This window comes from Delphinus delphis, chromosome 7 (genome assembly GCF_949987515.2).
Source record: "Delphinus delphis chromosome 7, mDelDel1.2, whole genome shotgun sequence".
In the NCBI taxonomy this organism is placed as follows: Eukaryota; Metazoa; Chordata; class Mammalia; order Artiodactyla; family Delphinidae; genus Delphinus; species Delphinus delphis.
The window spans coordinates 55,615,081-55,638,899 of NC_082689.1; the positions used below are offsets into that span (position 1 = coordinate 55,615,081).

At 35.1% G+C, this 23,819-nt stretch overlaps 1 protein-coding gene across 1 annotated transcript in view; it reads right to left on the reverse strand.

Annotated features, from left to right (window-relative positions):
- The window catches only part of AGPS (alkylglycerone phosphate synthase), a 139,184-nt gene that overhangs the window by 84,454 nt on the left and 30,911 nt on the right, over positions 1-23,819 (reverse strand). The window contains exons 2-8 of the mRNA XM_060016531.1: positions 18,692-18,781; positions 9,852-9,942; positions 7,893-8,013; positions 7,723-7,797; positions 3,279-3,350; positions 1,700-1,779; positions 427-507 (exon numbers count right to left, since the gene is read on the reverse strand). Of these exons, the coding sequence (XP_059872514.1) occupies positions 427-507; positions 1,700-1,779; positions 3,279-3,350; positions 7,723-7,797; positions 7,893-8,013; positions 9,852-9,942; positions 18,692-18,781 (610 nt within the window). The remainder of the gene's footprint in view (positions 1-426; positions 508-1,699; positions 1,780-3,278; positions 3,351-7,722; positions 7,798-7,892; positions 8,014-9,851; positions 9,943-18,691; positions 18,782-23,819) is intronic.

Genomic DNA, 23,819 nt, shown 5'->3' on the forward strand with positions numbered 1-23,819 from the left:
CTGTACATCTTCCACACATGCTGCTTCCCTTGACTGGATTGTTCTCCCCTACCCCATTTCCTTTTCACTCTCACTCATCCTAATTTAATCCTCATTTTAAATGCCGAGTCCTCTGTGATACCATCTTTGTTCAACTCCTTCTCTTCGAACCCCATTTGATGAGCCTAAACACCCCACATTTAGCCAGGCTTCACCTAGAAATTCTCACTGAGTCATATGTCTATTTACCTAACTTTCTGTCATAATATAACGTAAGCTTTCATAGGGTAGGGGATGGGTGTCTTACTCACTACTGTGTTCATAGCATCTAGCTCAATATCTGACCCACATCAGAAACCGAACAAGCTTGTTCAGTGAATATATTGTGAAAGGTACTTTATTCATAGAGGGGATACACAGCAGTTTTGAAAATTTTAAATAACATACCTGTCTTTCCAACTCTTGTCCTGTTATGCCAGCCTCTACATGAGCTGTCAGATTGCTCTCATCAACCCAGAGGATTCGATTCTGTTGCAAAAGAAGAAAGAAGTCTCATCTCCAGGAACAGACACTTTCTCAGGAAATATAACCTCCTAACTGAAAGCAGCAAGTGACAAGATAGAAATTAAGCAAGTAGGGTTACCCACACTAGAAAGCTCCACTTGTTCTTGACTATACAACATGACAGACATAGTAACACAGGCAGTATATTGCACAGGAGTTGGTTTAAAACACAGACATTCAGAAAGTGAGGAAGAGGGTTTCAGATAAAATGAGACTAAAAGAAACCACCAAAAGCTAATGCAGGCCTTGTCTGAATCCCCATTTGAACAATGAAATGAATTATAGAATAAAGACAATTTTGAGACAACTGGAAAATGAATGTGGACTGGATATTAAATGATATAAGGAATTACTTTTAATTTTGCCAGAAGTGATAATAATATAGTGAGAAAATGTGCTTTTTAAAAGAAATACACAGAAATATTTGGTGTAAAGTAGCATACTATCAGGATTTGCTTTAAAAATAGTAGAGGAAAAAAGATAAAGCCAATGTATGTAAATAATTATTTTATCTAGAGACTAGAAATACTATTCTCTCTACTTTGATGCTTGAAAAACTTCAATAAAATAATAATAAATATTAAATTTTTAATTATAATAAAAGATTATATAAACAGGAATATTGTTGACTATACAAAGATTAAGTTCATACCCAAACAAAAACTTTAACATAGCACAATGGCCAACTCTTGGACCATAATGAACCAAAATTTCACAAAATAATCCTAAAGTTTATTAGCACCTTCATTAATTTTAAGTTAATTTAAAAATTAATTAGCTCTTCTATTCTTCCAAAAGCAAAAGTGCAATAGCATTAGTAAAAATTTGGGGAACAACTAAGTTTTGATGATTCAAATTAACATTAACAAATATTATTTGTTTTTTAACAATACATCAGGTCATCTATTGTATCACTATTCCAATCCATGCTTCTCAAATTGTCAATTTCACATGTCAATTTGGTAGAATCCATCAAGATATATGACTTAGAGTAAGAGTGAACTTAGCTTTTGGAGGTCTGAAGACAAAGGTAAAATATAATGATGAAAAAATTTTAAACAAAATGGACAATATACCTTTTTAAAAATAACTAAGACTGAGCCATAAAGACAACTTTTAAACACTATCTTCAAATACATCTTAAATTATCATATACCATTTGTGAAGTGTCCAAAGAAATTATTGTTCTTGTCTCATCTGCAGGACACATGAGGCCATATGAAACACTTGTTCCTCCTGCCAAAATAGGAAACAACAACTATGCTTAAATATTTTACTTTTAGCTACATTTCTAGGGTAAATCCCTAAGACAAAGTATACAGATAGGTCCTCTAGGAAATAAAACCTATTTCTACTTTGCAAAATGTAATTTGCAAATGCTAACACACTATAAGCAAACTCACCTTAATTTTATGGTGCATGCCAAAATGAAGAAATATTATGGAGCTGAAAGTAATGGGATATGGCTCCATCCCCCGGGCACACTCAAGTGAAGCCCCTAGCATTTTGTGGAACTCCAAAAACATGATTAGAAAAGTTCTAAGCTAATGATTACTGTGGAGAGATAGCGTAAAAGAAAAAATACGCATCCTATACAACTAGAGACACCATTATCTCCTTTCTGCCATATTTATGAGATTCACTTATCATTTAAAATATTATCTTATACTCCCATGCAAAAAGGCTTTAATAAATTAGAATATAAAGTTAAAACTGCCCAGATTATATGATATTCAAAAACAAATTTATATGTTCTTTGGTGAAAAAGTGATTTTTAATATAGAATAATTAATATATAGAAGAATTTAAACAATGTACTCCTACTTAACATTTGTTGTCAAAGGAAAAATGCTTTCTTGATAACAATACGGAACAATATGGTGTTCTCAGTTCTTAACCAGATCCGTACCATCATATAGCAGAATAAAGTTTGAATTGGTACTTTCATATCTTTTGGACAGAATATAAGTGGAAGTCACCTTGATGCAAGTACAGGGGGTATTGATCTACACGGTGAAACAATGTTAAGAATATGTCTGTGATTAGTAACCACTATTTCTTGTCAAAGTCATTTGAAATCAGAAAAATACTTCATTAAAAGTGGCAGTGTAATGCCTTTTTTGCATGAATTCAACGATAAGTATCAGCTGAAGAAGGTATCTGGAACTTCTGATTTGCAGAGGTCCCATTTCCATTCCATCAATGCCAATTCAGTCAGTGAAGGCAATTTCCTTTGGCTTGTGTAAGCTGTTAAAATGATGTGGTTGGTGAATGATCAAGAGAGATTAAATTTATCTTAAAATGTAAAATAATGTTAGTTTTCAGTATTAAAAGATATTACTGATTTGGTTATCACTATCCTAGTTGCATATCCCTTCTTCTCAAAGATTTATGTTGGGTATAGTTAGCCTTTGAAAAATAATATTCTCTCTATTAAGATAAAGGTTAGAAAGTAATTACTAAAGCAGGAACATTTTCTTATTTAGGCAGTAAGTCACAGCTTCAATTAGGATCCACATGGGAAAGAAGCCATGAACTAAGGGTAAATCATGTCTCAAACAGTTTAGGTAGATCTACTCAGAACAGAAATAGACCAGCATAACCAATAAACACCATAAACCAATTTTTCAAGATAACCATTTCATAATTATAAGAATGTTTTCAGTGAGATGGCACAAATATTTAAAATAGAACAAATTTACATCACATTAAAATTCAAAACACACAATACCTACCACCAATTGGTATGATACAAAGGTTATATTTGCACGCTAGATTCACAATCTTAACTACATCATCATGACACGCTGTTGAAAAAAGGGAAAATAAATTAATCACAAGGACATGAACAAAATCTGGGTAACCCTGCAAAACAAGGGTCTAAAGAGTTCTTTAGTGTCTAAACTTTTCCTTCATTTATTCACTCATTAACACATTAAATCACTATATTTTTTAAAAAACTGTTTTTTATCTTTTTTAACTTTTCATTTTTAAATAATTTTACACTTACAAAAAAGTTGCAAAAATGGTACAAAGATTTCCTTCACCCAGTAGCTGCAAATACTAACATCTTATATAACTATAAAAACTATAAAAACCAAGCAATTGACACTGATACAATACTATTAACTAATCAAGAGACCTTATTCAAAATTTGCCAGCTGTTCCACTAATGTCCTCTTTTCTGGACCAGGATCACACACTGCATTTTAGTTGTCACATCTCCTTAGTCTTCTTTACTCTGAAATAGTTCCTCAGTCTACTTTGACCTTGACACTTTTGAAGAGCACTGGTCAGTTATTTCATATAATGTCCCTCAATTTGGGTTTGCTTATTTCCTTAGGATTAAATTCAGTTTATACATTTTGGCAGGAATTCCACAGAAGTGATGCTGTGCCTTTCTCAGTGCATTGTATCTGGAGGCGCATGATGTAGATAAGTCTCATTGCTGGTAATGTTAACTCTCATCATTTAGAAATACAGTACAGTAGTCCCTCAGTATCCACAGGGGATAGGTTCCAGGACCCCTACAGACACCAAAATCTGGGAAGCTCAGGTCCCTTAAAGAAAATGACATACATACACAGTGAAGTAAGTCAGAAAGAGAAAAACAAATACCGTATGCTAACACATATATATGGAATCTAAGGAAAAAAAAATGGTCATGAAGAACCTAGGGGCAAGATGGGAATAAAGACACAGACCTACTAGAGAATGGACTTGAGGATATGAGGAGGGGGAAGGGTAAGCTGTGACAAAGTGAGAGAGTGGCATGGACATATATACACTACCAAATGTAAAACAGATAGCTAGTGGGAAGCAGCTGCGTAGCACAGGGAGATCAGCTCGGTGCTTTGTGTCCACCTAGAGGGGTGGGATAGGGAGGGTGGGAGGGAGAGAGACGCAAGAGGGAAGAGATATGGGAACATATGTATAACTGATTCACTTTGTTATAAAGCAGAAATTAACATACCATTGTAAGCAATTATACTCCAATAAAGATGTTAAAAAAAAAAAGAAAATGACATAGTATTTGCACATAACCTACAGCACATCCTTCTGTATACTTTAAATCATCTCTAGATTACTTATAATACCTAATACAATGTAAATGCTATGCAAATAGTTGTAAATACAATGTAAATGCTATATAGTTACTGGCATGTTGCCTTTATGTAATTTTTTTTCCAAATACTTTTGAACAGCATTGGTTGAACCTACAGATGCAGAACCCTTGGATCAGAAGGGCCAACTGTTAGGTTTCTCCATAGAAAAACACTATAGGGCTTCCCTGGTGGCGCAGTGGTTAAGAATCCACCTGCCAGTGCAGGGGACAGGGGTTTGAGCCCTGGTCCGGGAATATCCCACATGCCGCAGAGCAACTGAGCCTGCCTGCCACAACTACTGAGCCTGCGCTCTAGAAACCACAAGCCACAACTACTGAGCCCGCGTGCCACGACTGCTGAAGCCCGCGCGCCTAGAGCCCATGCTCTGCAACAAGAGAAGCCACGACAATGAGAAGCCCGTGCACCACAACAAAGAGTAGCCCCCGCGTGCCGCAACTAGATGAAGCCTGCGCACAGCAACAAAGACCCAAAACGGCCAAAAATAAAAACAAGTAAATAAATAAATTTATTTAAAAAAACTATAATTAATATCTCATGAGGAAATACTTTGATTACATAAATGTTTCATACTTTTGCCCACTAATTTTTGCATCCATTGATGATTCTTTATTGTTCTTTAAACAAAACTTTAAACATTATACATGATATATTGCATACAAACTCCTTTCTACTGTACACACCAAAAGGTACTTTTCAGTGTAAAAGTAAAGTAAGTATTAAAAATCTGAAGGCAAAAAAAAAAAAAAAAATCTGAAGGCAGAAGATTTTAAACACCAAGCAAGAGGTGCTAAGACTCAATTTGACTAGCAAAAGGGAATTAAGGAGGGGAACAACATGGCAAAGAGACTGTTTTAGAAAGATCAATCTCCTGATAAATTATGGGATGGCATGGAGGAAAAAGAGATTTGAAGCAAGGAAACCATGCAAAAATTGAGTATCACTTGCTTAGGACCTGAAAGGGAAATAAGGATACAAATGAAAATATATAAATTAATATCCATTTATGAAAGTAAAAATACTGTTCTATAAAAGTTATGATTATCATTTCCCAGGTTTTCTTAAAGCTAGGAATATATGTCATTTGCATCATTCCAAATTTAATAAAAATCCATTTTTAGGCTTTCAGATTAAGCCTATAAAGCTTACTATCTGTGGTAAAAATTCTCAATAAATGGAATACTAGTTCATTAATAATTAATAAAATACCCAAAGATGTCTGTTAAAAACCTTTAACAAGGCAAAACTATTTCAAGGATTGTCACCAAATCGGAAGCTTTCCTTTACAATGTTATTTGACACAGCACTCCCTCATCCCACCACTCACCCTATTTATTCTCTATCTTTTTACTGTGCCTTGTTTTTTCTTTATAACATTTACCACCCTTTGCTACATTAAATATTTGTTTATTGTTCCGTCTCCTCCCGCCCCCACTTAATTGTATAGCACCTAAGAATAGGGATTTGTGTTTTGTTCAGTGTCTTATCTTCAATACCTGGAACAGTACCTAGCACATATTTTCACAGACCTAAAGTTTTGATATTTAGACTGCTGAAAATAATGCAGAAATTGAATAAGTGAAGTACTTCTAAAGGAGACTTTATTTTTATAAGTATACTTACCACAGACAACATACAATGTATAAGTAACTAACTACTTGTCCAAACTAAATGAAAGGTAGAAATAGCTACACTGTGTACAGGTCACAATGGTGACAATTCCTGGTTTAAGTATGACTCTAAATCAGGAAAGTTACATATATTACAAGTTCTTACTCTTAGATAAGCCCTAGACATCATATTAAAGCAACACGTAGAATTCAGACTCCAATTACAGACAGACTTAAAGACATCCACAACGATAGACTTCCTAGGTATGTGTACATATGTATATATACAGATATGGTGTGTAGCTATTTAAACTGTAAGATGAGAAAGCCACCTCCACTCTATGGAATACCACATTGTCTCAAATTGCCGTATTGTCTCAAAACTTACCCTCATGCAAAGAAAAACCTGAACTTTATTACCAAAAGGAAATTTACATTAAAGTTAAATAAAGGCCTCAGTGAACTGACAACCTGTTGGGAAACAAACTATTTCCAAGAAGTTCTTATACTGGAAGATTCAACAGAACAAAATTTTAGACTTGATTTGGGCACCAATACACTATTCAGATAGATTGTTTTCTCCCTATATATGTCACCCTCCTTCCTATCCCCAAATTCAAGTAGGATTTTTCCCTCAGATATTCCCTGCAAAGGAAAAGGATCACATGTAAGAACTGAGAGTCCATGAATGAAGCAATTTTTTGAAAAATAAAACACTCTATATAATCCTTTTATGGAATCTGAAGAGAAAAAAGGATCGGAAGATCAATAGAACTTCTTAAAAGGTAATTATAGACGGTAAGGAGCAGTATACCTGTATTCTGCTTTAAAGTTTCTGCTACAAGACGTGGATATAAAAACCATATATATAAATATAGTGCCTAAGCATCAGCAAGAGCAAAACAATAACAGAAAGCTCATCCATCCTCCATCTCAAGCCAAATCCCTAAATGAAATTAATTTCTCAAAATTTAATTATTTATATCAAAGACAATATCCATATTAAACAACTTGTTCATCAAATTGTTATTCATCTTATTCATCATTTGAATACCATATTTTTTAGCCCACAAGTTAACATCAACAAACTACTATTATTGGTTGCAGTAATCAGTTACGTTAAGAGTTTCTATACATCTAAATATATAATTGATTGATAATAATTTCATTAAGCTTTCAAATTAGACCAAAATACATTTTTCTACTGACCTCGCAAAAGGATATGTACGTACTAAATGAAGATTTAATCATCAACAAAATTAATCATTAAAACCAACCATTCAGGATGATCATATTAAGAATGATGTGACCTTTAGAAAACTCTAAAAATATAGTGATCTATATTTTTTATAGTTCATATGTTTAAAAGTACATATCTCCAATACTAAATTTACTTAAAATTTAACAATACTAAATTAATAATACAAAGAAAAACAAGAACTTACTTGGCCATAAAACTATATCAGGAATTCGCTGAAACATTCCTTCCCTGAGCAAAAATATCTCATGAAGACAATGACCTATTTTGAGATTTAAAAAAGAAAATGCAAAAACATCTTAAATTATAGGAAATTTACAAATGAAAAATAAATAGCACTTATATAAAGTTGCTTACCATGAGCTCTAAATACTCGATCATCTGCTTCTTGTGAATATGAAATATTAACTTCTTTAAGGTCATGAAGAAAATCTTCATTTACAATAGAAGGAGGTGTATCACTAGGATTTAAGGATGCCTAGAAAATAAAATTGGTTTTCTCTGACTTATTTTTAGAAAATAAAATTTGAATACCTATGTTACAGAGAGTGACTATAAAATGTAAATTTTTACATCCAAATTAGGACAGAGGCATAGGAAAATAACAAATAATACATATGGAAACCAACTCTGTGACAGTAACCAATTACAAATGCTCTGGTTAATCACATTCTGTAACATAAGTTATAAAAGCCTATGTTTTCTCTTTTGCTTCTATGGCCTTCCTTTTCATTATTTCTAAAGATTACAATTAAGGGGACTGCCCTGGCGGTCCAGTGGTTAAGAATCCCTGCTTCCACCGCAGGCGGCCAGGGTTCCATCCCAGGTCAGCGAACTAAGATCCCACATGCCGTGCGGCATGGTCAAAAAATAAATAAATAAAATAAAATAAAAATAAATATTACAATTAAGAACAAGGAAGATAGCAAAGTCTCAAATCTTCGATTTTAGACTAGGGACACTGGGGGAAAGATAGTTAACTTTTGCATTAACTACATTTTCACCTGTAGATAAAATTTATCATTGCCTTTTATTATTTTTAAATGATCAGCAAAAAGCCTCCCAATAAGTAATAAACCCATTTTTACAGGAGTGCTTTAAAACTCACAACATAATCATAAACTTGATACTTAATTTCAACTAACAGGTAACTTGAAAAGTAAATCTTCAACTTTAAAGCTATGTGACATTGGGCAAGTCACCCAAGTTCTGCAAGCCTTGCCTTCTTCATCTGTTAAATGAGATTATCACCATCATACAGATACCATCATACAGATTACTATTTTGTCAAGTTATTGAAAACTGAAAGGGCTCAAAACAGAAAAAAGAAGTGCATGTAAAACTGGTGAAATTTCTGAATATGGTATATAGATTGCATCAGTGTCAAAAAAGTAATCACAAATAGTCAAAAAAGGAAATAGAAGAGATCTTTAAAGAAAAGTTAAAAGAATTTGGTTTGAGAGGGATAGAAATTAGCTGTTTAGCTTAATTTAATACTAGAATAAAATGTAACTGTGGATTTATAAATAAACCAAACAAGCACTCACTGAATACCTACAGTCTTTAATAATATATTGGATATAGTGGATAATATAGTGTAAGCCATAGTCCCTGCACTTATGCAAGTTATACTCAGTTAGAAAGACGCAGAATACCATGCCATAGCGAATAATAATAAATAATAAAGATTATATAAAGAAATGTTAACTATTTCATTAGTTTAATACGTATATAGTCTAAAGGATTCTAACCACCCCCGTCAGAAAAGTGATACCACATGAGCAAACTAAAATTCTCTATCACTCATATCTTAATCAAACTTTTACTTCACTTTTTTCAATCTTCAAATATTCTAAATGTTTTGTTAATAAATGTAACATTATATTTTTATTTTAAATTATTCTATATTAATTCTAGATTACTGTCAGTTCATTACAAAACCTAAAAATAACAGCAACTTATATTTTTGTAACAAAGTTCTCTCACAGAATTCATTCATTTGAACTTCACTACTACTTGTGAAACACAGGACAGACAGTTACAACTCTGAGGCTCAGAGAGGATTACAGATTTGCCAGATAAATCTCAGATAAATGCTGAGATTAGGCTCTATATCTGTGATGCTAAAAAAATTTTTTTTAAAAAATCACCCCTAGAAAGCCTAACAAGGCTAATATGACTAGTAAACTTCTTAACAAAAAAAATAACAAATATATTAAATAACTATAACAAATTACTAAGATAAGTCTAATTAATTTGGGATTAAACACACACACACTCAGTTAAGAATATTATTAATCATTCTTATTTGCTTACTTTAGAGGTAGTTTTATGCTCCAGACTTACTCCAAGGGTATTTTGGATCCACTCTTTAAAAGTTGGCAAAACCATGCCACTAAGAGGGTACCTAAGGTACAAAGAATGTAAAACGTTAGAGTAATGTATCTTCACTTAAGTTCAAATCTTAGATTCTATTTCTAGTAATGGTCAAGTTGTTCCTATCGAACCAACCCTCCCGCATATAATGATAAGCTCTGGACAAAAACAAAACAAACAAAACCCAACTATTTGAGGGCAGTATAGATAGCCCCAAACCAGGCAAAAATAGGTGGTAAGGGAGTAAGAAGAAAACAGCCCTATATGAGTTTCCAGTTTTGTTTTATTTTTTAAACAGGCTTTAGCCTGAGGGAAAGCCCCAGCTAGTACCACAGAAAGAAAGAAGAATGCAGAAAACCTACAGTCTTCCTGGCTGAAAGAAAAAGAGGACAGTGTTCACAGTGAACACAGCATCTGGGAAGAGTACAGAAAAACCACACAAATCCAGGAGTCAGTCAGAGGGACCTATGTATAAACTCTGTCCAAATGTCTGGCTGATCTTGAATTACACATGTATGGAGCAGACACACTAAGCAGCCCAGCTAAGCTTAAAAGAACGGAACAGATTATTCAGCTGCTCACCACCAAAGGAGGAAACTTGAGATGAGTCAAGTTAATTGCTTGGTTTAAAAAAAAAAAAAAGAAGCCTCTTCAGAAGAATGTAACAGAATCCAGAGTTTCTACAACATATCATTAACAATGTCCAAGATACATTTCAAAATTACCAAACATAAACAAACAAGAAAGTGTGATCCATAATCAAGAGAAAAGGCAATCAATAAGAACCCCAAGATGGGGCTTCACTGGTGGCACAGTGGTTGAGAGTCCGCCTGCTGATGTAGGGGACACGGGTTTGTGCCCCAGTCTGGGAGGATCCCACATGCCGCGGAGCGGCTGGGCCCGTGAGCCATGGCCACTGAGCCTGTGCATCCGGAGCCTGTGCTCCGCAACGGGAGAGGCCACAACAGTGAGAGGCCCACATACCGCAAAAAATAAATAAATAAATAAGGTTAAATAAGTAATAAATAAGTCTGTGCTCTTAAATACTATATGATGCTGCCTCTAGTCTGATTCTTTCCTTACCATCATTCCAAGTGAGATCATTATTCTAAAATTCTTTATTAATGAATATTTATAAAATCACGGTAGCTATATTCGGTAATTTTTTTCACTATAATGTTCTTGCAACTTCTCTACTTCCCTCTCCCTGCCACGATGACAGAACAGCCAAATAAAACTATACTATATTATGGCTGTTTTATCTTTGTTTAATTTTATAAATATTTTATTTACAAAACATTGAAGTATAACATGCATACAAAAAGTAAGTGTATAGCTGAATGAATTTTTACAAAGTAAACCTCCCATGTAATCAGCATGCAGATCCAGAAATAGAACATTACCAGCACCCCAGAAATATCCCCCTCCTTGCCCCTTTCCAGGCATTATCACCTTTCCCCACACCAAAGGAACAACTATCTTGTTGACTTTACATAAATGAAATCATATAAAATGTACTTTTTGTGTCTGCTTTCTTTTGTTCAATATTATATTTGTGAGAGTCATCTATGTTTGTGTACGTAGTTGCAGTTCATTCATTTCCATGGCTTAATTCCGCTGTGTGAGTATAGCATAATTACTTTATCCATTGTATTGGTGACAGAAAATAGAGTTGTTTACGGTTTTTGGTATGTGCAGGGACGTTCTTGAACTTGTTTTCTGAAGATCACATATCACATGTTTCAGATAGCTATATAACTAGGGTGGAGCTCCTAGGCCACAGTCTATGCATATGTTTAGCTTTAGGAGGTGCTGGCAGATAGCTTTCCAAGATGTTAACAGCCAGCAATGTATAAAGAGTTCTACTTGTTCCACATCCTCTCCATACCTGGTATTGTAGTTATTTTCATTATGAGACATTCTATTGGTAATCTCTTGACAATATTAATTTGAATTTCACTGATTACTCAAGAAATTGAACTTCTATTCATATATCTATTGTCCATTTAGATATCCTGTTTTCAATGCCAGTTCATTTTTACTCATTTATTATTATTATGTTTTTATTGATGTATAAGAATTCTCTATATATTCTGAAATCAAGGATGTATGTATTAAGTATTTTCTCTCACTCTGTGATTTGTCTTTTCACTCTCTTAAAGGAGTCTTTTTTTTTTTTTTTTTTTTTTGCGGTACACGGGCCTCTCACTGTTGTGGCCTCTCCCGTTGCGAAGCACGGGCTCCAGACGCGCAGGCTCAGCGGCCATGGCTCACGGGCCCAGCCGCTCCGCGGCATGTGGGATCTTCCTGAACCGGGGCACGAACCCGCATCCCCTGCATTGGCAGGCTGACTCTCAACCACTGCGCCACCAGGGAAGCCCTTAAAGGAGTCGTTTGATGAAAAGAAGTTCTATATTTTAATGCTGATTCACTTTTTCCTTATATTAATGCTTTTAGTTCTCTGCTTTTTGCCTACCTCAAATTCAGAAAGACATTCTGTATATTCTTCTAGCAATTTTATAGTTTTAGCTTATGTATTTAGGTCTATAACCTATCTGGAATTGATCTCTGTATTTGGTATGAAGTAAGGTCAGAAGTAATTTTTTTCCAAGATGGCCATTTAAGTCCTCAATGCTATTTTTATTTTTGTGTTTAATGGAGAAAAGTGTGTGTTTAAATGAAGAAAAGAAGAGGTACTCTAGTAGTCACTATCTATTCCAGATCAAAGAACAATTAAACCAATACCGAAAACAAACCAGAATAGACTATATATTGGTCTTAACATCTATGTTGTACAAGTTATTCAAAATGTTCAAGGGACTTCCCTGGCGGCCCAGTGGTTAAGAATCTGCCTGCCAATTCAGGGGACACAGGTTCGAGCCCTGGTCCGGGAAGATCCCACATGTTGCGGAGCAACTAAGCTTGTGTGCCACAACTATTGAGCCTGTGCTCTGGAGCCCGTGAGCCACAACTACTGAGCCCACGTGCCACAGGTACTGAAGCCTGCGCACCTAGAGCCCGTGCTCCGCAATGAGAAGCCACCACAATGAGAAGCCCGCACACCTCAACAAAGAGTAGCCCCCACTCGCCACAACTACAGAAAGTCCATGAACAGTAACGAAGACCCAACACAGCCAAAATAAAATAAAATAAAATAAAATGTTCAAAGTGTAATACTTTTGCTCAAGATTATTTCCCACTCATTTCATCAGAGCTTGAATAACTGCAAAAGCTTTTAGCAACTAGCCTCAGAAGTTTACTTTGACTTCACAAAGATAGCCAAAGCGGGGGGGTGGGGGGAATCAGTGTGTAATATATAAATTCTGTACTGAAATTAAATATATGTTTATAATACAGAATTCAATATTAAAGGAGCCAGTGGTGTGCCCTATCCAAAGGAATTTTTAATTGGAAGTGACAAAAACCACTCATTTTGTCATGTAATTTTAACAGTTACACGGCATTGGCTGAAAGGATGTCACCTCTTATGATGACTTCATATTATGTAACAAAAATACCATCTAAAATTCTCAAATAAATCTTTACATAAAGGTTAGCAAAACAAAAATAATAGTGGAATGAAAAAAATAAACAAGTATGTTTTATTCAACGAGTTCCTCTTTTTTATATTATAAAATCACAAGTGCTAACATTCAAACTGAAATGGAATATTTAAAGTATTATATAATAATACCTTTTTCATAAATTTAAAGAAATTGGAATGAAAGAAAGTATAAGACTCACAGCTAAAACAACTTAAGACATTCAGCATATTAAATTTTCTTCATCTTACCTGATAGTAAAAGTATAAATTCTGGGAAATTGGTTATAACACATATGCTACTACGTGTTATAATGTCCTACAAAAAGGCCAATTTGGAAATATTAGGTTTTAATCCTGGGCCCTTATATTTTAACCATACAATTACTTTGGGTCTCTGTCATATATAGGAGACTCTTAATATTCACGGAAGGATAATATTAGGACCTTTGTGAATCCCTTAATTCACAAGTAACATTACCCATAAAATAAAAAGGCAACCCCCCTTCAAGACACTTGAACCAAGAGATACAAGGTTGGTATTACTGTCATGTGCAAAAAACCTACATTCTACCATTAAGATAACCAGAATATACTTCTACATCTGAATGCACAATATTTCAGACTCTGAAGAAATATCTTATTTGGCAGAACCTTGGATTTAAGACTTTGCTCCATTATCTATAATTCCCGCATAAAACTTAACACAGTTCAAAAAGAGTTCCACGTAAGAATGAAAGCTTTTCAATTGCACTTTTTCTTGCACCTAATGCCCTGGGATTTGAAAAACAGTAAAAGAAGCTTGACTTAATAATCATAAAGCCTAGCATACTGCCAAGGGCCCCCAAAATCTCATAAAATATCATGAGGTAAAGGAGAAAACTCTGAAATCAAAAAAGTAAATGAATGGAAAAGAAACATAAAGTTAAAGGAATTAGAGGTATTTAACATAAGAAACAGCTTTGGAATCACTTGATTCTTACAGCAAAATAATTTGGATTTACATCCAGAACTATAAATAAGCATTTATTTAACACTCATAAGACTGTACTAAGCATTGCAGGACACACAGAATTGGTACTACAATATGACTCCTGTTCTTAAGAAACTTACAACCTCGTTTAGTCAAAGCTACAAAGACATTTAATTTGTATGGTGAACATATGGGCAGGAAACATGCAACTTCTACCAGAAAGCCAAATGCCCACACGAACTGTTGAAACAGGGTGACCACTGAATAGATCTTTACCACAACTGAAGACTGGTTTGAGAACTTTAAGAAATGGTTTTTGTTGTAAAATATAAGGTGAGGTCAATTTACCACCTTTTCTTAAGATCAAAGTAGACTATATTGTAGAAGATACAGAACCAGAGCAAACTTTCAAAACCAATGAAATCACTGTATAATGGAAAGAAAACTCTGTGGACATAAATACCCAAGAAGCAAGTGCACATCAGGATTTAAGGTGACTAAAGACAAGGTGACTCTCACTCTGGGGCAGTGCACAGAGGCAGCAAAATATTAGTAGACGCAACCATCTATTCTCAGTGAGTTCCACAATTGCTAACCAATTTAATAGCTTTTTATAGGAGGTAAAACTTTAAAAATTATGCCACTGAAAATACAAAGTACAACAAACCCAAACAAATTCTCTCTACCTAACCACTAACTTGTGCCTTGAAAGCACCAACTAATATATAACGCTTTTAAAGTCAAAGAATAATGACACTTTTCAAAATTTTTAATTTATAGAAATCTATATAGCATTAGCTCTGAAGTACTGCCTTCTGCTGCTTAAACCTAGGAGGACTCAATTCATCTATATCTAGGAGGAATAAGAATTGCAAGATTATAAACCTAGGGATTTATAAACTGACAAATTACAAGTCTGTTCAGAAAACAGACTGTGCTCAGGGAAAAACTTATGATTTTTCCCTGACATCTGTTAATAGCTTATAACTGCTTCTAATTTAATGGTTGGGTTTGAAATGCCAAAGTTACCCTCCCCAAAATATATACAGACAACCAACCACATTTACTCATAAAAATTTTCTACCTTTTCAATGTTCCGTGGATCAAAAATAGGGGAACCCCCCCATAAATTTTCACTGAGAGTCACTCTTAGTTTCTGGCACCTAAGGATTTCCCTTTCTTTCTTTCCAGCTCTGTTATTATTTCTTTCTTGTAGTATTTTATCCATGGTTTCTACCTGGTTATAGAGGGCAAAGGGTCTACATTTGTTCAGTCCACTACAATGCTGGAATAGAAAGTCTTTACAAAGAATTTCAAAAACTGGCCTTAAAATCTAATATTATTAATACAACATGGTGAATTCATATTGTTTTCTTGTACTCATCCTTTCTAGTCACAAATTCCATTTTCTCTTTTAGGAATATCACAACCTTCTTACGCTTCTGCCCTTCATGTTCCTCTGGAGCAATAGGAACTTTCGTCATAGGTTAACTTTTTACAATATGACTAACTCTACTGTACCGGTGTATAGAGTGTAGAAGTCTCCTGTAAAGTGCTTCCAGAGACTGGAAAGAGAATAAAATCAATACAATGGATGAGTATGGTACCTCATTAGCACAGTATAATAGAACGAGCACAAAAATGAAGCTTAAAACACTTGTTTTTTAATCACAATTTCCCACTGCACAGCTGACCTCAAGTAAGCTACTTAACCTCTCTCATCCTCAATCTCCTGATTATTTCTAAGAACATATCACTACCCACTTAGGGTTATTTTAAGATAACTCAGTAGGAGCTCAATAAGTAATAGCTATCATTATCTTAAATAATATTTCTAAATGTTTTCTGATAAAAAAAAATCAGAGAAATCTACTAATTCAATCATTAGCCCTAGGAAACTAGACTAGATATAGAGAAAGCTATGATCCAATTCAATCCAGTTTATTATCCTGTCTGTGGCAAGATAATGGTGCTTCTGGAAGCACCAAAATGAGAAGTGAATATTATTTAGTTATTTGGTTTCAGTTATTAAATAGTTTATGTATAACATATTTAATCCTAGAACATTTAAATTCCAATTCTGTGTTTGCAGAATTACCCTCTGGATAATGGATAATTCAGTAGGAAGCAAAGGTTACCCTTGCAGGCTCTGCCAGTCAGATGTACCCTTGTTCTCTTCCCCTCTCCCCCACTGGACTTGGACTCAGCAGTCAACAGTGCAAAGAAATGAGGCCTTTAAGAAATCCATTCTGGTTGTAGGGGCAGCAGCAGTAATCTTCCAAAGTCTAAAGTCAATGGAAAAATTCTCGAATTCTACTACAACCTGGATAAAAATCTCTCTCAAGACCACTGAATTCCCTTTGCTCTGAATTTATGCTCTCCAAACAATATATAAATTACAAATTTTATTTTCTACATATCTTAATATCAGGAAGGGCATTAACAAGTGTTCTACATCCTAAAAAAGAAATAATCTAATCATAAGTGAACACACTGGGGTTCTAATTTTCTTTTAGTATCTTATGAGTGTCACACATGTATCAGCCACCTACAGTCTGATCCTCTCTGGGAAAATTGGCAAGCCAAGTGCCAGAACACCCAAAATAAGAGCCAGATTCTAAACCCATGGTATAAGGGTTCATACACTAAGGTATAAATAATTGTGACACTTCCTACGACTAATCATTCACTTCACACACATACACTGCTAACATAAACAAATTACAGTACCCTACAGAAGACAGTAGGTATCTTATGCTTTCAATGGCACAGTGCACAAGTGCCTATTTGCCCCCTCACATAAAACAAAGATGCTATAACTTCAAGGTCCAGAGAGAGAGAAAGAGAGAAACGAAGACAGTATCTAAGAAGAGAGAAAGTTGGTTTTCTAAGTTCAGAAGATTCACTTTTTCCCCCCTGAAGATTCTGTAAAGCCAATCTCTACATGACAAATTTCTACTGTATTAGACATTATTCTATTTAAAACATAAAACACTCAATGTTTAGAACACTAGTAAATTTAATTTTAACTAGAAATTCCTTCTACCTGAATTACACAATTTCTCAACTAAGCCTCCACCAACATGCTGTCCAGTCACACTAAAGAATGGGAATGAGAATGCAGATAATTATTTTTCCTATTAAAAAGCAAATGTAAATTGTACACCTTCACACCTTCATTAAAATTAGTTACTAATTACCATTCCTGAGGTTTTTTTTCAGGTACAAAGTACGTTTAAGTTAAAAACAAAAATGGAATGGTTATGTTGTAAAGAAAAAGAATTTCTCCAAAGAAAACTTTTCTTGCTGGTATTTCAGTATACTGATATACCATATACTTGTTTTAAAAACAAGTATATTAATGCCCAATAGATATGAAGTCAAAGTGAAATACTGGAACAGATTCATGATATACCTAATCCAATTTTTACCTAGTCTCAATTTTTAATTTATTTTTAGAGCCACATTTAAAAATTTTGTATTTGTACTCACTGTCCTTCCAAGTTATATCAAAATTCAATAGACAAACCCAAAACACCAGCTTCAGCAGGGTCAGTGTTACTTAAAATCAATTAAGAACTCATTTTACAATTCTGTCTACATCTGGAACAGTAACAATACAAATATTCTTTAGAATTCATTATCAACATTATTACCAAAAATATTTCAGAATGTGAAAGTTACCACACAAATGACTGATCTCTCTTCATCACTTCTTCTCTAATATACCTCAGAAAACTAATTTTAAAAATACTATTTATATTCACAAGGACCTTCCATAATGTTCACCTTCCATAATAACCCAACCAAAATTATACTTCCAGTCTTAAACAAAGAGTTACTTTGAACAAGCCAATGTCATGCGGATTAGATGGTGGGTAGCTGCAAACCTTTTTGGATCCTATTCAAACTACCTATAGAATGATATTATTTAGACAGAGAAATGTGAATGTGAATAATCAGATATAAAATTTCTGTTATTTGGGGGAGTATGATAATAGTATTATATGATTGGTTATATTAGGTCCTTATTTTTTAAGGGATACATATATAAATATTTAGAAGTGACATGACAATGTCAGAATTTGATACATAACAGAAAAAGAAAAGCAATTATGGCAAAATGTTAATAACTTTTAAATCAAGGGGGGAGTCATTCTATTATTCTATTTTTTATGTATGTCTATTATTTAACATTATATTTATGTTTAAGATTTTTCAGAGAAAGAGAAATAAAAGGAATAAAACAAAGAAAAAAACAGTTACCTTTTCCCAGTCAACTCAACTTGTCCTTTCTTATTGAAGAAGAACCTGGAATCATTATATCCCCATCCATTCCATTTCATAACTTCTTGCCTAATAAGCAGAAAAATACACATAAATGAGATCTATACTAAACATCTCAAAACTGAACACTGTATCATTGACTATTAACTTTCACAATCATTTAACAGAAGACCTTATTCCACTAATATTATGTTGCTTTAAATAAAATGAATATATATTAAAATGTCTATACATTAATATTTCTAAATATAGAATCACTCTGATGAGCAGCACCTGCTTCACAAAGGGCTACAACCACTAAATTTAATGCATTCAAAGGAAAAGGGAAGAAGAAGGAGAAAAATATTCTTAGAGTACAAACATGCTTCATTTTGCATGTTATTGAGTTTATATTATATGACAGCCTAAAATATTTTGCAACTAAAATAAAATTCACTGAACAGTAAAGCAGAAACTAACACACCATTGTAAAGCAATTATACCCCAATAAAGATGTTTAAAAAATAAATAAATAAAACTGGAAAAAAAATTCACTTAACAGGAAACAAGTTTTTTCATATATTAGAAAAATCGCAATTATTAATCTTCCACTAGAATGAAAAAGACCAATTTACAAAGTAGGTTCACTAGCATTGACACTACCAGTAGCAGGCACTTTCAATAAAGTAGATTAAAAATCTGAACACTGGGTTTACAAACATTCTAAATCCTTTAACTTCCATGTAAATGCCAACAACTACCTTGATCTACATATTAACATTAACATAACAGTTAATGACCATACCAGTTTTCAATGTTCCAAAACAATGTTATCTTTAACTTCTAAAATGCCAGTATTTCATAGTTTTAAAAATCGTTTTCATCAAAATCAATCACTCACTCATTCAATTTTACACATTACAAAAGAATTAGATTGGTTTGGACGCATGCAGAACACAATAAGCAACCACACCGAACTACTGTGTCAGCATTTAATACATACTTTAGCATGGTGCCCTAGTATACTTGGGCCACTGAAATAAACTGATGGTGAATCTTCTTACTGCAAATTCAATGACTGTAGTTTATGATGAAAATACTTGAAAATACATCATAAAGAAGAACTCTGTAACTGTGTGCTGATGAATGTTAACTAGACTTATTATGGTGAAAAATTCACAATATACACAAATTAGAATCACTAAGCTGTACACCTAAAACTAGTATAATGTTACACGTCAATTTTACCTCAATTTTTTAATGAAATTTCAAAATAAACAAAGATGTACTATTAAAAAGTGTTCCAGGGATTCCCTGGTGGCAGAGTGGTTAAAAATCCACCTGCCAGGGCTTCCCTGGTGGCGCAGAAGTTGAGAGTCCGCCTGCTGATGCAGGGGACACGGGTTCGTGCCCGGGTCCGGGAAGATCCCACATGCCACGGAGCAACTAAGTCCGTGCGCCAAAACTACTGAGCCTGTGCTCTAGAGCCTGTGAGCCACAACTACTGAGCCCACGTGCCACAACTACTGAAGCCCTCATGCCTAGAGCCAGAGTTCGGCAAGAGAAGCCACCACAGTGAGAAGCCCACGCACCGCAATGAAGAGTAGCCCCTGCTCGCCTCAACCAGAGAAAGCCCACGTGCAGCAACAAAGACCCAACACAGCCAAAGAAACAACTGAATAAATAAAAAATAAAAAGTGTTCTAATTCTCCATAATTCTCAAGGAAGAAAATGACTACTGACCAGCAAGCAAATTTTTTATTACAACCATAAATCTTCTTCCAGTTCAAGGGCTTTTCAAACAAGTAGAACACTAACACGATACAAATGAACCAAATACAGTCATTAATTATGTAATGAAATACCCATCTATACATAAAATTAAAAAAAAACTAGGAATGCTCTCTTTAAAATTAGAGTTTGCTAACAATAAAAACTATATTTCCTGTACAAAAACATATTGTTCAAATACATCTTGATCGATCGATTGATCTATTTATTTATTTATTTATTGCCGCATTGGGTCTTTGTTGCTGCGTGTGGGCTTTCTCTAGTTGTGGTGAGCGGGGGCTACTCTTTGTTGCAGTGCACAGGCTTCTCATTGCGGTGGCTTCTCTTTTTGTGCAGCACGGGCTCTAGGGCGTGCAGGCTTCAGTATTTGTGACGCACGGGCAGAGTAGTTGTGGCACACGGGCTTAGTTGCTCTGCCACATGTAGGATCTTCCCCGACCAGGGATTGAACTCGTAACCCCTGCATTGGCAGGCAGATTCTAAACAACTGAGCCACCAGGGAAGCCCTCAAAAACATCTTAAAGAGTAACAAATCCAGAGATGAGATTTGTAGATGAGCCTGTTACAAGCTATCAGTCAATATTTTCTTCTTATTTCACAATTCTACCTCACTATAGAGGGAGGTTTTGAAAGACAGCTTTTGGAAAAAATCTCTACAGAAAAATCTCATGACTAATGACATGCCACTAATCCACTTGTTTTATTTTTTTTTTCCACATCTTTATTGGAGTATAATTGAATTACAATGCTGTGTTACTTGCTGCTGTATAACAAAGTGAATCAGCTATATATATACATATATCCCCATATCTCCTCCCTCTTGTGTCTCTGTACTCCCTACTCCCTATCCCACCCCTTTAGCTGGACACAAAGCACCGAGCTGATCTCCCTTTGCTATGCGGCTGCTTCCCACTAGCTACCTATTTTACATTTGGTAGTGTATATATGTCAATGCTACTATCTCACTTCTTCCCAGCTAACCCTTCCCTCTCCCCGTGTCCTCAAGTCCATTCTCTATGTCTGTGTCTTTAATCCTGTCCTGCCCCTAGGTTCATTAGAACCTTTATTTTTTTTTAGATTCCATATATATGTGTTAGCATATGGTATGTTTTTCTCTTTCTCACTTACTTCACTCAGTATGACAGACTCTAGGCCCATCCACCTCACTACAAATAACTCAATTTCGTTTCTTTTTATAGCTGAGTAATACTCCATTGTATATATGTGCCACATCTTCTTTATCCATTCATCTGTAGATGGGACACTTAGGTTGCATCCATGTCCTGGCTATTGTAAATGGAGCTGCAATGAACATTGTGGTACATGACTCTTTTTGATTTTTTATGGTTTTCTCAAGGTATATGCCCAGTAATGGGATTGCTGGGTCGTATGGTAGTTCGACCCAGCAATCCCATTACTGGGCATATGATTTTTTGTGGTTTGATTTTTTATGGTTTTCTCAAGGTATATGCCCAGTAATGGGATTGCTGGGTCGTATGGTAGTTCTATTTTTAGTTTTTTAAGGAACCTCCATACAGCTCTCCATAGTGGTTGTATCAATTTACATTCCCACCAACAGTGCAACAGGGTTCCCTTTTCTCAACACCCTCTCCAGCATTCACTGTTTGCAGATTTTTTGATGATGGCCATTCTGACTGGTGTGAGGTGATACATTATTGTACTTTTGATTTGCATTTCTATAATGATTAGTGACGTTGAGCATTCTTTCATGTGTTTGTTGGCAATCTGTATATGTTCTTTGGAAAAATGTCTATTTAGGTCTTCTGCCCATTTTTGGATTGGGTTGTTTGTTTTATTGATATTGAGCTGCATGAGCTGCTTGTATATTTTGGAGATTAATCCTTTGTCAGTTGCTTCATTTGCAAATATTTTCTCCCATTCTGAGGGTTTTCTTTTGGTCTTGTTTATGATTTCCTTTGCTGTGCAAAAGTTTTTAAGCTTCATTAAATCCCATTTGTTTATTTTTGTTTTTATTTCCATTTCTCTAGGAGGTGGGTCAAAAAGGATCTTGCTGTGATTTATGTCATAGAGTGTTCTGCCTATGTTTTCCTCTAAGAGTTTTATAGTCTCTGGCCTTACATTTAGGTCTTTAATCCATTTTGAGTTTATTTTTGTGTATGGTGTTAGGCAGTGTTCTAACTTCATTCTTTTTTTTTTTTTTTTTTTTTTTTGCTGTACGCGGGCCTCTCACTGTTGTGGCCTCTCCCATTGCAGAGCACAGGCTCCGGACGCGCAGGCTCAGCGGCCATGGCTCACAGGCCCAGCCGCTCCGCGGCACGTGGGATCTTCCCGGACCGGGGCACGAACCTGTGTCCCCTGCATCGGCAGGCAGACTCTCAACCACTGCGCCACCAGGGAAGCCCTAACTTCATTCTTTTACATGCAGCTGTCCAGTTTCCCCAGCACCACTTACGGAAGAGGCTGTCTTTTCTCCATTGTATACTGGAGACACAGTGGTTAAGAATCCGCCTGCCAATGCAGGGGATACGGGTTCGGGCCCTGGTCCAGGAAGATCCCACATGCCGCAGAGCAACTAAGTTCTACACCACAACTACTGACCCCTTGCTCTAGAGCCTGCAAGCCACAACTACTGAGCCCGCACATCTCAAGCCCGTGCTCCACAACAAAGAGAAGCCACCACAATGAGAAGCCCGTGCACCACAACAAAGAGTAGCCCCCATTCGCCACAACTAGAAAAAGCCCACGCACAGCAACAAAGACCCAACACAGCCATAAATAAATCAATTAATTTAAAAAAACAAAAAAAAAGTATACACTGTGCCCATTGTATACTCTTGCCTCCTTTATCAAAGATAAGGTGACCATATGTGCGTGGGTTTATCTCTGGGCTTTCTCTTCTGTTCCATTGATCTATATTTCTGTATTTGTGCCAGTACCGTACTGTCTGGATTACTGTAGCTTTGTAGTATAGTCTGAAGTCAGGGAGCCTGATTCCTCTAGCTTTGTGTTTCTTTCTTGGGGTCTTTTGTGTTTACATACAAACTGTGAAAGTTTTTTTTCTAGTTCTGTGAAAAATGCCACTGGTAGTTTGATAGGGATTGCACTGAATCTATAGATTGCTTTGGGTAGTACAGTCATTTTCACAATGTTGATTCTTCCAATACAAGAACATGGTATATCTCTCCATCTGTTTATATCGTCATTAATTTCTTTCATCCATGTCTTATAGTTTTCTGCATACAGGTCTTTTGTCTCCTTAGGTAGGTTTATTCCTAGGTATTTTATTCTTTTTCTTGTAATGGTAAATGGGAGTGTTTCCTTAATTTCTCTTTCAGATTTTTCAATCATTAGTGTA